General features: G+C 39.4%; 1 protein-coding gene and 1 long non-coding RNA gene across 2 annotated transcripts in view; one reads left to right on the forward strand and one right to left on the reverse strand.

Annotated features, from left to right (window-relative positions):
- Window positions 1-2336: 2336 nt before the first annotated feature.
- On the forward strand, window positions 2337-4234 carry LOC104953253 (uncharacterized). The gene is made up of 2 exons (XR_799202.1): window positions 2337-2834; window positions 3732-4234. It is a non-coding gene; the product is annotated as an uncharacterized lncRNA (long non-coding RNA).
- Window positions 4235-4576: 342 nt separating this feature from the next.
- LOC104953267 (serine/threonine-protein kinase A-Raf-like) overlaps window positions 4577-13448 on the reverse strand; it is a 35599-nt gene continuing 26727 nt past the window's right edge. Inside the window, 3 exon segments of the mRNA XM_010780195.1 lie at window positions 4577-9283; window positions 9438-9572; window positions 10117-10248. Coding sequence (XP_010778497.1) covers window positions 9143-9283; window positions 9438-9572; window positions 10117-10248 — 408 coding nt within the window. The 3' untranslated portion in view covers window positions 4577-9142.

Raw genomic sequence — 13448 nt, forward strand, 5'->3', positions numbered from 1 at the left:
TGCTGGAACTGCTACCTCCGCGACCCGACCACGGATAAGCGGGAGAAGATGGATGGATGGAATTTATAATAGAATTAGGGCTGTAACCAGCAATTAGTTCATCAATCAATTGATAATTGTTATCAACGTGATAACTATAATTATTTTAACCTGTATTTTGTGACACTCATATTACTACACAATTTATATGTTGAAACAAGACAGTACAAATGCAGATTCATTTAAACGGTCATCTGGGTATTTTCCTCATTGTCATTTTAGGCAGGAAAAGTTCAGTTAAAGGCCCCAGTTACAGGGTGCTAATATCAGCTAAATGAGATGATACAATCTGTAAAAAGGATGTGTTAATATGTCTGTGTATATCTTGTGGCTCCAGGGGCTTATGTGCAGGCTCTGTGATGGATGGAGAGATTTACTGACATCCTGCGTGTCCAATCCTCTCTGCACTGAAAGAGAACACTTGAGCTACAAGGTTAGCCCGGGGTAAATGTGTGATGATGTCTGCAGGGACAGCTGGTATTTCATGGTCTTTCTTTGAGTTACATCAGCTCAGCTCACATTTAGTGTTCTGTTGGAGCGTGAAGGAAGCTGTGACCTGTGGCACCATGGCAAAGAAGACATCATGAGAGCTAATGGGCTGAGGCTCAGGGAGTACCGGTAGATGTTCGATTGGTGGTTTTATCAATGTGTCCTTGGGCAAGATACTCAACCCCAAATTACTCCTGGTAGCATAGTTTGTGAATGTTTGTGTATGTTAGTCTCTCAGAGCAAATGGCACCTTGTATAAATGGATGTTAAGGGTTGTATATGTAAAAGTACTTTAACGGTTCACAAGAACTGGGAAACAACTATCAAAATCCAGTCTGATTACTTCCTCATAAAACATTTGCAAAGCCGATATTTTGAAACTTTTTTAATTGTTCAATGTTGACATCCATGTTTGCTAGCTTGCAGTCTACATATTCTCTACATTGGCAGACATATTGCTACATGTCTCGACGTAACCTACTTTGATTTTTTTGTTAATGAAACCAATCGGCATACTTGGTGCAATCAAAGATGGTTACAAATTGAAAACTTGCTATCTAAGCTAGCTAGCTCACACTTGCTTTTACTATGGGAACAGCCAAAACACACACTTAAGGCCATCATCTTTTTGGAACCAGAAGAGGCGAGGGGGGTTGGAGCTAAGTACAAACAAACACTGACCACAATATGTATAGTCAATCAAAATGTTACAATTAACTTCCATGAAGATATATTAGTTAATTTTAGTGCTTCTCGTTATCAAAAACTTGAAATCAGGATATTATCAGGGCTTTAGGTTGTGTGTAGTTGTGTAGAGATAATGGCCGTGTTGTGAAATGTGAGGTCAGTTGAAGCAGCTGGTGCTGTAACTGAGGCCGGCCAAGAGATATGAGCAGAAAACTCAAGGAGGGCGAGAGTGAAACAGATGAGTCTGATAGTTCTCACTCTTTAGATTTTCAGAACACTTTTCTGGGTTGCGTTCGGATAGTTTAAAAATCTGCTCCTAAGTTCTTCTAACCCTATCTCCTATTCCTTGACCTCTGAGTGAAACGTCACGGGTTTAAGGGATAGTGGATAGGAGAATTCAAAAGGACTTAGGAGAAGAGACTGCGGTACTTTAGAGAATCCGAATGCACTTTCACTATCCGACGTGTTTATGATGCGCCAGCCAGCATGTGTGCGTCTGCTGCTGTGGGGAAACTATGGAAACTACAGCTTTCTATACAACGGACAACAACATGGATGTTTAATAAGAACGAGAGACTCATCTAGAGACTCTGCACCGTGCTCTGATGCTGTTGCTTTATGCTTTATGAACAACAGAGAAACATATTCTTCATGACCAAAATTGGAATTGAAATAAAAAATGAAAGTGAAACTTATGCTCGTCACCCTCTCCCTCCGGTCCACATTAATACAAATGATCCCAATACGTATGATTGTATGAACTATGAAAATATCTTAAAATCAATACAAATGTATTTATTATAAACGTTAGTCTTTAACACCTATCACTGTATATATCACCATTCAAACATCTTTTAAAAGTTGAACAAACCCCACACAGCTCAGTGAAATGTTGACTTTATTTGATCATTTCAGTAAAAACTAACGTTCATATTTCTCTTTTTGATTATAATACTGATGAACGTTCAAAACAAAGCACTTTGGCAACTTACCACATACGTTTTAAAATGCTTAATAAGCACCGTTACTTTCATGATATAATTTCTCCGTCATAATCGTTTGAGTCCGTGAACGGCCGACTGTTGTGTGACGTCAAATGCTGCGGCTGCAAGGCATTGTGGGGCAGCATTTTCTCCTCTCCTTTCGGTTAGGGAGGTCCAGTGGTTGCTAAGCTAAAGGAGGTTATAAAGGAAGTTTGAAACCTCCTTTCCTATCATTCTAGAGAATTCAAACGGCACTTATGATGGCTGCCACTGAGGGACTTCCGGTTAATTTCACTCGGTTAGGAAGGTTCCTAAGCAAAATGGACTATTCGAACGCAACCTTAGATGTCCTTCAACATGGCACGCTGAAATCCATTTCCGGGTCACTACCAGAGGACAGAGGAGTCGAGGAGGGGAAATTAGTTAAATGAGAAAGGGCCCTTGCCTTGCCTGAGCAACAGTATGAAGTTAGGCTTGTTTGGACACACTGCAGAGGTCAGAGGTCAGGTAAAGTGCCAGATGCCTCACCTTTGCATTTCCCTCTGCCTACAGGGTTGTTTGGTGACACTGAAGACTTTGTTTGAGGATAATTTCCTCACCACCGGGATCTCTGTCATCGTCCTCTGCATTATCGAGGTAAACTGGTTATATTTACCATATAAATACTTCCAATTCATACCAAATAAATACACTTTTTTTGTTATCTTCTCCATACAAAATATAAGTAGGTTGTTTATAAGTGATTTTTTTGTCAATTTATGTTCGCAATTGATCTCACAGAAAGATGCTGCAATGTTAGTCTGTTTAGAAGTAAAGAAAGGCTGCAGAGTACGGAAGCTGGTGCTGCCATGGCTCATGGTAGCCCCCTGAATTAGATATACAACTCTATTTCCATTTACCACAAGTTGTACTCTTCTTTTTGAAATGTATGGTCAATAGACCTAATTTACACAAAATCAAACCTCATTTCTGAGTTAAAAAAGGAAAACATGTTGAATGATTTTGCGACATTGACCACAGATGCTACACATTCTACACAAAAAAAGCCTAATGAAGATGATCATAAGTATTTTCTCATGGAAAAACGTAGTATACAATCAAACATGTTATTTTATTAGACTTGTGTTGTGCCAAAATATAATTGAATGCAGCGTTAATAGAATATCCAAATCAGCTCAATTTAAAATAGCTTTAAGATAATACAATAAAATCGACTTAATTAATCCCAATTTGGGAAATGTTTTCGTTGCAGCAGCATGTAAAACAAGTATTGCACAAACAAAAAAAAAGTATAAAATAAAAATACATACAATATAAACATCTCAAAATAGTCAACTCACCTATTTGTGACACCATAATATTGGCACCATTTAGAAAAGGGAACATATGGAATCAAAGTCATTTTTTCTGTTTAAAATACTACATGAATGTTGAGGTTGTCTCATATAGGAACAGCTCATCAAATGTATACATCTCTTCTCCCAGATGATCTGCCTTTTACATTTCACCATGTTTCCTCTTGTTGGTCCTCAGGTGCTGGGAATGTGTTTCGCCATGACGCTCTTCTGCCACATCAGCAGATCTGGACTGGGCTACAAGTTATAGACTTTACAACTTTGATCTTTTATCTATGTTTTTCACAGTTAATATCCTTTAAGGAATCATGTCTAATCGATGATGCTGAGAAATCTGAAAAGATCAGAAAATAGTTATCTTGTGAAAATGTGATTTTACTAATCTTTGACCTTAGCATAGAAGAAAATAATGTATCAACTATAAATTGGAAGACCATTTTTAAGACATGACCGCGGTGTCCTTTAACGGAGTGAAGCTTTTTAGATGCTTTTCAGTCTGCACTGTGTGCAGGGAGACGACTGTTGCCGTTGGTTTCTCCAGACTTTTCTACATTGTGTCTTTTGAGAAGAATAATTGCAGTAGGAAAAAAGAGCTTTTTCTGTAAAATACATGACATATATTCTGTAACTTTCTAACAAAGACTCATCCTGTAATATACCAATAAAGTATTATTTACAGTATTTACACTGCTCTGCATCCTCCATTTTAACTTCATGTCGTCAGAGGATCAGTATTTCCTGTTCTTGCTCAGTTCACTGACGTGAATGTACATGTAACCACTTCCTCTTTAGACTCCATCTGTTGGTTCCTCTAAAATAAAAAAAACACCTGAAACTGACTTGAGTTCCTCTTAATCCACTATTTTAAGAATGGAGCACCCTTTAATTTAAATGTAAAGATTGATTGGTTCTTTGTTAAGAAAGCGTGATTGTTTTATTTCTAAGGAATGTTAAGAAAAACATTACAAACTAACTGACTTGAAAGACAAGCGAAGGCTTTTCAAACAGTTGGAAACAAGCAGGTAACACAGATAATTGCTTTTATTTGAAGAATAAATCCTGCATCAATATTTTAAGACAACAAAACTAAAAAAATACTAAGATATCATTTACACTTTAAAATAATTTTGTTCTTTTGAAACCACACAAAAATAGAGAAAAGTACAATTTTTGTAATTAAAAATGTAACTGTACAGAGAAGAACATACCATTTATTACAAACTGAAGACCCCTGACACCTCAGAAACTATAAACACAAGTATTGCAATATTCACCTAGAGATATGGAAAGACAAAAATCTATTCTGATACAGATCGCTCCGCCCCTTCTTCTCCGAAACAAGCAGCTGTTAGTTTGTTTCCCCTCGGCCGCCCCAGGAAGTCTCCAGAAGCAGCGCAGGCTCCTCTTTGTCATCCAAACGTTCAGGTCCATTTGAAAAGATTTTCAGTAACTGTGGCATTTGTTGCCATTGGATACCAGATGAACTGTCCTCTTTGGGAGACGCCTCACTTTCTGAACAGGAAGTAATGAGTTCTCCACTACACAGTCCCTCTGAGAGGCTATGCACGTATGACTTACATTCCCAGGAAACCTGGCCCACCAGTGCATCATGGACATTCTGTCTGAAAGACTATAAAAGCATTGTATTTAAAAAGGTGGGTTTCTTTCATTCAGCAGCCAAAAGGCTATTCAAATACTGAAAAGCTACACTTAAACGTCACAGCCCATATCACAAGTATTTTGAAGTGTTGTTATTAACAAATGCTATCGTAGTGAAAACCTATGAACAAAATATTGCAAAAAAGTTTGATATCTAGTTTGTGCTTAAGATGTTTAAAAGACAAGTCACTACAAATGCCCCTGCAGGAGACAGTATCAGAATAAAAGTTATTTGAAGGAGCAGACAGTACCGAGCCTAAAAAAACATTCTTGTTAGAGAGCGATGGCGAGTGTTGCAGAGAGTGATGTCCCTCTGCCAACATCTAACCACCTCACAGAACACATTAATAAATAAAGACAGAAACTAAGTCTTTCATAACTCTGCTTCACAGATCCCCACCCCAACAGGTTAAACCAATGCCCCCCCCCCCCAAACCATCAAAATAACTGGAATGAGTAAGAACAGTAAGGGTACCCAGCCCCTATCTTCACAACATTCAAATATTACGGTTTAAATATCTGGTCTGCGTTCAGTTCATTAATGACTGATGCATACAATATACAGCGGAGAAAAGCCAGTTCACAGAACACCCAACACCCCCCTCCCCTCCCCACACAGCTGGTCCATTTACACTTGAGGGTGACACTAAAATCCAAACCACTCAGTAGTATTATAAAGCTAATACTTCCAAGAGAATGACATATGAGAGCTGAGAACTCAGTATTATTGAGCCGTTCAAACACCACAGCAAGGAAGAGAGCAGGCGACTAACCCGTCGCCGTGAAGAAAACTAAATTAGTTATTTCAGATGTTACTTTTGAATCCAGGTGGATTTCTCTCAGTGGAACGAAGAATTCCCCATGCCACTGACACTGATGATGTGTCCACATTAGTTTACAGTTTTTGCATGGGACTAGGATTATAATCCCTGAAAGAGTTTAGCATGAATCAAAACAATTCTCCTGTAATGAATAAAGTCCCATGATGCATTTTATTCTGAACAGGACAAGTGTTGGGAAAGAACTGCAGACCCATCACAGGTAGACATCCAACAGTTGAGGCTTGTTGTGAGGCCTTTCCAATGTTACATTATGCCCATAATGCGTCAGGGACACGGCACACTTAATTACAACTAAAATGGCCGAGAGCTGCACACACCATCACACATCCACCATCGTTATTGATCATTACACAGTGAATAACAGTTGATTACTGATCAAACTGTGAGCCATCATCTACAAGTGAGTGTTTGTTTCTTTCCTTCTGTTCCAGAGCGCCAGGAAACACTGAGCTCATCCTTATTGCTCCCTCAGTCTGTTTGACAAAGTCTTCTCCCCCCACACATTGCACAGACGCTGCAACTCCATTACAGTGGCACAACAGCTTTGCAACAAAACCTCTAGACAGGTATTCAAGTATCCACATAACATGCCAGCCAGGTGAAACAACTGAAGCCATTTGCATTACCTAATGTATGCAACTTGATCCTGACTATCAGCAGCTGAAGTGCTGACCCAATCATCCAGAGCATGGAATCAGGGCCAATCGGAATTTCAAATATCATTTTAAAAACAGAAAATCTGACAGATAAAACAAATCTCTTGACATCACAATAAGAATGAATTTCAAGCTCATTTTTTATTCCTCACATAATTACCATCACTGTAGGCGTAATGGAGAGCTACTCCGTGAATAGAAAACTGTAATGTTGAGACTGCTGGAGACAAATAATTGGTGGGGAGTTTGGCAGCTGTTACAGCAGGTTTTAATCCTTTAACACAGGCACTGGAACCCTGAAATGATCTAGTCATCACCCAGAAAAGCTGTATGTGAGAAATGTCCTAATCAACGTGACCAGACAACAGGCGGATTTCACCCTGACGGCTCTAAGTACAGAGTCTGTGGAAATCTGATTTGAGCCCATATGTGACTAGAGTTCTCACGCCCGCTAGGCGTGTTGATGACTTTCCTTTCGCAGCTGGCAGTGTCAACCAGAAGAAACTAAACAGCTGAGTATAATGTGGAAGGGTCTTTTACATGGAGACGCCACGAACAAAAATGTCTAACTTTATAAAAGGCGAGATAAAAGCCATCTCCAAAGATTCAGACAAATTTGAGGACACAAGCGACAAGTTATCCAAATGACTAACCGGCTAAATGACCGCACTCATGTCATGATGTGCCTCCTGCATGCTCTACCCCTCTCTTAGACCAAGTGAGAACGCTTCACCTGTTGTTGGCTACATGTGTGTAAGGGAAAGAGTTCATAAAGGAAACAGCTCCAGTTACTCGGCGTTAATGCACTCCCAAAAGCTACAGTACTAGTTAAAGTGTGTGCCGGCATGACCCTCAAATATCCTCCAGTGGTCGATCCACGGTGAGCGTTAGAAAGGATCTGCTCAGACTTGATGAAGCTGTGCGGGGTGCACAGTGTCTCTGAGGCGTAGAAACACAGAAAACACAAATGTAGCAGCAATAACAACTAACCATTTACATTAAGACTGCAACTTACTATGATCTGTCAATTCCTTATTAGGCAAAAAAAAAAACGATTTGATGACATTCTTTTGAAACAATCTTCAATTTCACTTCATGTTCACCACAAACATGGAACTATATGGTGTGTCTCCGCGTATAAAGGGGCAGAGCAACACAGTGGTCTGTGGACACAAGATTTAAATATTGCCGTTGAAGTAGACTTAGATTTGTTTACCTCATTAGAATTGATTGAAATATTCTTCTAGATTTAAGTGTCATCTATCTGATGATTAGCAGGGGTTAGACGTTTTTTTTCTTAACTGGAAACTTAAATGATGATTTGAAACTTATATCTTGGAAATGTTCAATATCAGAATGATTAATAAAATGGTCAGACAAACCCTTTTGTGTATACTACAAAACTGTTGGTCTTAACGATGTAATCCTATATTCAGTGTGAAGCTTAATACAACAAGCTAAACAATGAACCCAGCGGGGCAAGGTAAATATCATTTCACATGTAACTGATAGCCTTTAGTTACTTTGAAGAAAATGAGTCAAACTAGATAAATGTGTCCTGTTGTTGTATAGTTCAGAATCAACAAGAGAAGCACATTTTCATTCCCGACAATCTCCTTTTTGAGCCGGTTACTGCTTTATTGTGTACCCAGATACTTTCCTCTATCTTACTTCCTATCAGTCATTTGTATTTTCCAATAACACTTTTTAAATTAGTTAGTGTTGAAGGTTGCCATTTTCTTCTAGACTGGCAATGGATTGAACTTTCTTATTCTCATATGCCTCCACATGTTTATTATGTTGATGTGGTTGAAACATGACATTCATTCTAGCAGGGAAATATTTGCAAAAGCATGAAATAGAATAGGTTTACAGAGATAAAATGTCTTGTGTTTTGACAAACAATCCCAAATGGGCAGTTTGTTTTCAAATCACTAGCTTCACACCTAGACTGACAGGGCCACATGACAGCTGAGCGTTTGAATTATGGAATCTGATCAGCTGACCTGAACAGCAGCTCTAGCATGTCGTACACTATAGTTGCACTATTCCACTGCTGTTAGTAGGCTGCCTCAATGTTGCAGGGTGCGTGCAAAACATGTCTGTTTTGACCTTTTCTTCAAAGCAACTAAAACACCTCCTTGTAGGTCAGGTCATGAAATGCATCAGTTTGATGGCTTTTCTCTCAAGTGGACTGATCCGAGGCGTCTAGATCCAGAACACTTAATCAGCACATCTGTTTTCACTTGAATAAAGGGAAGGAGATTCTATATCAGATAAAACATGTGTTCTGGTTGTTTCTGCAGCTGTAAGGCTCTGCAGGCGCAGGGAGTGAGTGGGAGGGGGTGGGGGACAGTCAGCCTCTCCGAGGCACGGAATGCTGTGGTTTTTTTCAAAGGGTGACGCCCTCTCTTCCCCCATAGCTGGGGAGCTTAGAGAGGCATCAGCCGGGTGGTGTGGAACAGGAGGGGGTTCAGGTCCTCAGCGTGGACGGCCCTGTGGAGCGACGGCTCCGAGCGACTCCGCTCTATTTTTGGCAGCAAGTCTTGAACCTGCTCAATGGATACTAGGATCTGAAGAACCAAAGGTAAGGATTTGTCAAAAGGTTTTGAACACTCATCCTTGCATTTTGAAAAGTTTTTAAGATATGAAAGTTGGAACTCCAGATGGTACACTAAAAACAATAATTGTAAGGCATACACAACAAGATGGGAAATCTACACTCACCTGTGGAAACAAGGGCCTCTCGTCACGTTTGAACTTCAGGCAGTCAATGATAAGCCTTTTCATTGACTTGGGTGAGGTACTAGACAGCTTACTTAGGTCTGGAGACAAGTAACCACGTCCAACCATAAAGATAATCTGAGGAAAGAAAGCAGAGGAAACTGATGCTGAAACCTGACAGAGCTGCTTGTGAAGGGCAACAATGCTAGTGTCACAACAAGAGAAGGTGATTTCAACATGCTTAACTTAGAAGGCAAGGCAAGTTTATTTATATAGCCCCTTTCAACACAAGGCAATTCAAAGAGCTTTACAAAAAGGAAAGACATTAAGAAAATGGCATTTAAAAACAGTCATTAAAAAAAAAAGATAATAAAATAAACATTAAAAGAAAAAAATACATGAATAAAACTTACAGTAAAAGGGGTAGTCCCAAAATAATCATTGGTTTATTAACTCACTGTGTAACACCATGAATTTGTGGAGAAAACTTTGAGGAGTAGCACGAGACTGGTTAAGGAAGAAGTCTTTTAAATGGAGACATTTTAGCTAAATAACTGTAATAAAACTAAATATATGAAAACAAAAACCAAACTAAAACTTGTGAACTATCAAATAAAATAGAAAAGTAAAAGCTAATATACCCTGTGAGCACATAAACACAAGAGGAGGAGTGTAAAGTAACCTGGTCTCTGTTGTTGATATTTGAGTAAGGCAGGGTCCCTGACATCAGCTCAAACAACACAACTCCGTATCCGTACACGTCAGACTGGAACGTGTATGGGTTGGTGTCTTGCATCCGGATCACCTCAGGAGCCTAGGAAAGACAAAAGATACAAAAAACAAAAGAGTAAGCACTACTCAATGAGGTGTAATGACCTGCCAAATCCAAAGTTACACATTGAAGTATTCAATATATAGGCTGATACTTCTTAAATACATCAAATATTTCTATGCTAACATCAGCACTCGTTTCCCCATAAAACCTGCAAGGGTATGAAATGTATCCTAAAAGCGAAGGAATACATGACATAAAAGATCTATTTTTCCACATTTAAATAAAGATATACACAGTAGGTTGCACCACAATTATTTTAGATCATCAAATAAACAGAGGAACTGGGTTTCTATCTTATTATTCAGAGTCACTGACTGTGAAATGTTGTCTATAGCCAGACTGTCATCTTGAAGGACATCCCTATTTTGAAATTGCACATCTAGGAGCGAAGATCGGGCAGGCTCGCTGAAGGAACTATGCGCGAGAATACACTAATGTAGGGCTTCTCAAACTCCGGACCAAGGTCCGGATCGAACTGCAAAGCCACCATACTGTATGTACGTATTGAATGTGTGTGTGTATACAGGGGCGCCGTTTGTCCACAGGCAAGGCAGGCAAGTGCTTGGACCAGAAGGGGGCCCCCAAAGAAAGTAGATTAAGAAGGTCCACAGCAACGACAACATACTAGGGATGCTCCGATCGATCGGTCACTGATCAAGATTGGCCGATACTCACTCTCTACCGATCGATGCTCTCTAAACATGGCGATCGCGAGAGCCGATCGCATGACGTAAAATAAATGACACTTTTCTCTGTGCGTGGCAAAACACGCTCGCTAAAATGGCTTCACCGGCAGGGCTGACAGTAACTGTTGCCAGGTTGCCATTGGCAACCATTCAGAAAAAATGTCAACCACTTCTTGGCCTTTGGTTGCCATCAGTGGCAACCACTTTTTAACATGAAGAAATAAGGACAACAAACAGCTAAATGTGTTCCCCAAAATAGATAAATGTTAAATATTTTTTGTATAGAGTGATATTTAATTATTGTTGTGACCAGTCGGAACCTGATACTAAAGTTGCACGTGCATTGGTGTGATCACGGAGCCAGAAAGCGATGCACGTTTACATGCGTGCGCGGTGTGCCGTGTGTTAGTTTTACAAAAAATGGAGAAGCAAATTAAGTTGTTTGACTGTGGGGTAAAAAGTTCAGCCAACCCGTCAACATCTCAAACGAATGTTCAAAGTGATTCAACCATAGACTGGATTCAACTGATAAAGCGTAAGGTAAACCCAGCGCCATATAGGCAAACCCGAACGAAAAGCAAAGAGGATGTTGTCCATTCACTTCCCGGTAAAGGTTCCTTCAACAATAAGAGTCCCGATCTTATTACCATCAAAATAAAACCTGCAAAACGAAACTTTACCCATAGGAAAATATTGGCATATCAATATAAAATCACACATGTTATCTAATGATAGGTATAGCAGGTTCTTTTAAATATTAGTGGCCCAGGGTTATTCCGAATCCGTACCCATATTAACCCTTAGAAGAGCTCATTAATCCTAGTCTGAGACAAACGACTACAAGCTTTGACAAAAAAATAAGTGCATGAATTTAAAGGTGTCCGGCGGTCTTAACTTTTATAATGCTGTAATCTAAATGTGCAGGGGGCGTTAATTAAGATGAATTAATACAAAAAATACGCATTCTTAATCCACTTTATTTTTGCACCGCGGAACGTTTCTCACTGGAAAGTTTCAGGGGTACCGATTATAATGGGAGCAACAAACTGAATTCAAACAAACAACAACCACAGTGAACATCACGTCAACACTGAACGAACAAGCTGATGAAGACCGTTTGGTTGGCCAGTGGATTGGGACATTTTGTTTTAAAAAACGGACGGATTGGAACGCATCGATAAGAGCACGGTTGTTTGCAAAAGGTTTGCAAAAAAGGATTTGCATATCACCGCAGCACATCAAGACTCCAAATACCTCAAAGGGGGGGGGGGGGGGGGCAAACCTCTAGCAGCTAGTGTGGAAGCTAGCGTGGACGTTGCCCGACTGGAGTACAAGGACCCACACCCAATTCGCGTTGATCAAAACAGGGCCTATGCAACCAGAAGAGATTTTATTTTCATCCAGGATTTGGAAAGAAATAGGAGGATTGGGTCCAATCACTGGGGCACTCTTTTTTATTTTATTTTAAATGGTACAGTAACTTTATTTGAACTATTTATTATGTTGTTTGTGCAACTGGCACTTACTGTCTGAACTATTTATTGTTTGGCCAAGGTTATTGAGAGAGTTGACTGAAAATGTATTAGATTGTTTATAATCACTGTTGGTAAAAATAAAAAAGTTGTATGGCCTCTGAAGCAACAGAGAGTGTTTTCTATAGTCAGGGGTTCCATGTTCTGAATGTATTGAAGTATTCGTTGTTATACTTAAAAAACAAGTGGTTATAGTTTTAAGAAGGGGGAGAACCTACATATGCCTACTGAATCTCTGAAAATGTACTATATTCCCCTAAATATGCTATTGCTACACTTTTGGCAAAATGCACTTTTCTGTTGTCTTGGGTTAAGTTACCACCTTGAAAAAAATAAACAATGTTTTGTTGCTTAAGCTTATGTATTTCAGTCATATATTCATGGTATACTAAAACCCATGAGAAAAAATTCTCTCACTGTTCTGCAGGATCAAATCATTTATATGTGATTAAAAATGCGATTAATCTGGGGGGCGATTAATTAATTACAAGCCTGTTAATTAATTAGATTTAATTTTTTTTTTCGAGTTCGCGGCGGCCCTAATAATTAATCTAATTCTCAACTGTGAATGGTTTCTGCATTTATTTAACATTAGACAATGTTTAGTCTGGCCAATCCAAGACTTCAATGCTGAAGGGGCCAATAGGATCTTGGTGGGTCAGCACAAAGGTCAAGAAAACGCCACATTTGAAAGGGAGACCACGGATGTGCGCAAAGAAACTAGTGACCTAGGGGGGGGGGCCCCCCTCCAATTCATTTGTGAGGGATTGTGTGAAGAAACAACGCGGCACTAGCTGTCTAACTTTTGTATACGCCAGACAATTGAGGTGGACACAGTTTACTACACTTAAGTTAAATTAATGTGTTAATTAGCTTATTGTAAAGCATTTTGAACATTCTTTGTGTTCACGATGGGTTCATTATTAAAGTTGAGTATACGTATAGTATACTTAATATTTCA

This window comes from Notothenia coriiceps, unplaced genomic scaffold (genome assembly GCF_000735185.1).
Source record: "Notothenia coriiceps isolate Sejong01 unplaced genomic scaffold, NC01 NC01_scaffold00000462, whole genome shotgun sequence".
In the NCBI taxonomy this organism is placed as follows: domain Eukaryota; kingdom Metazoa; phylum Chordata; class Actinopteri; order Perciformes; family Nototheniidae; genus Notothenia; species Notothenia coriiceps.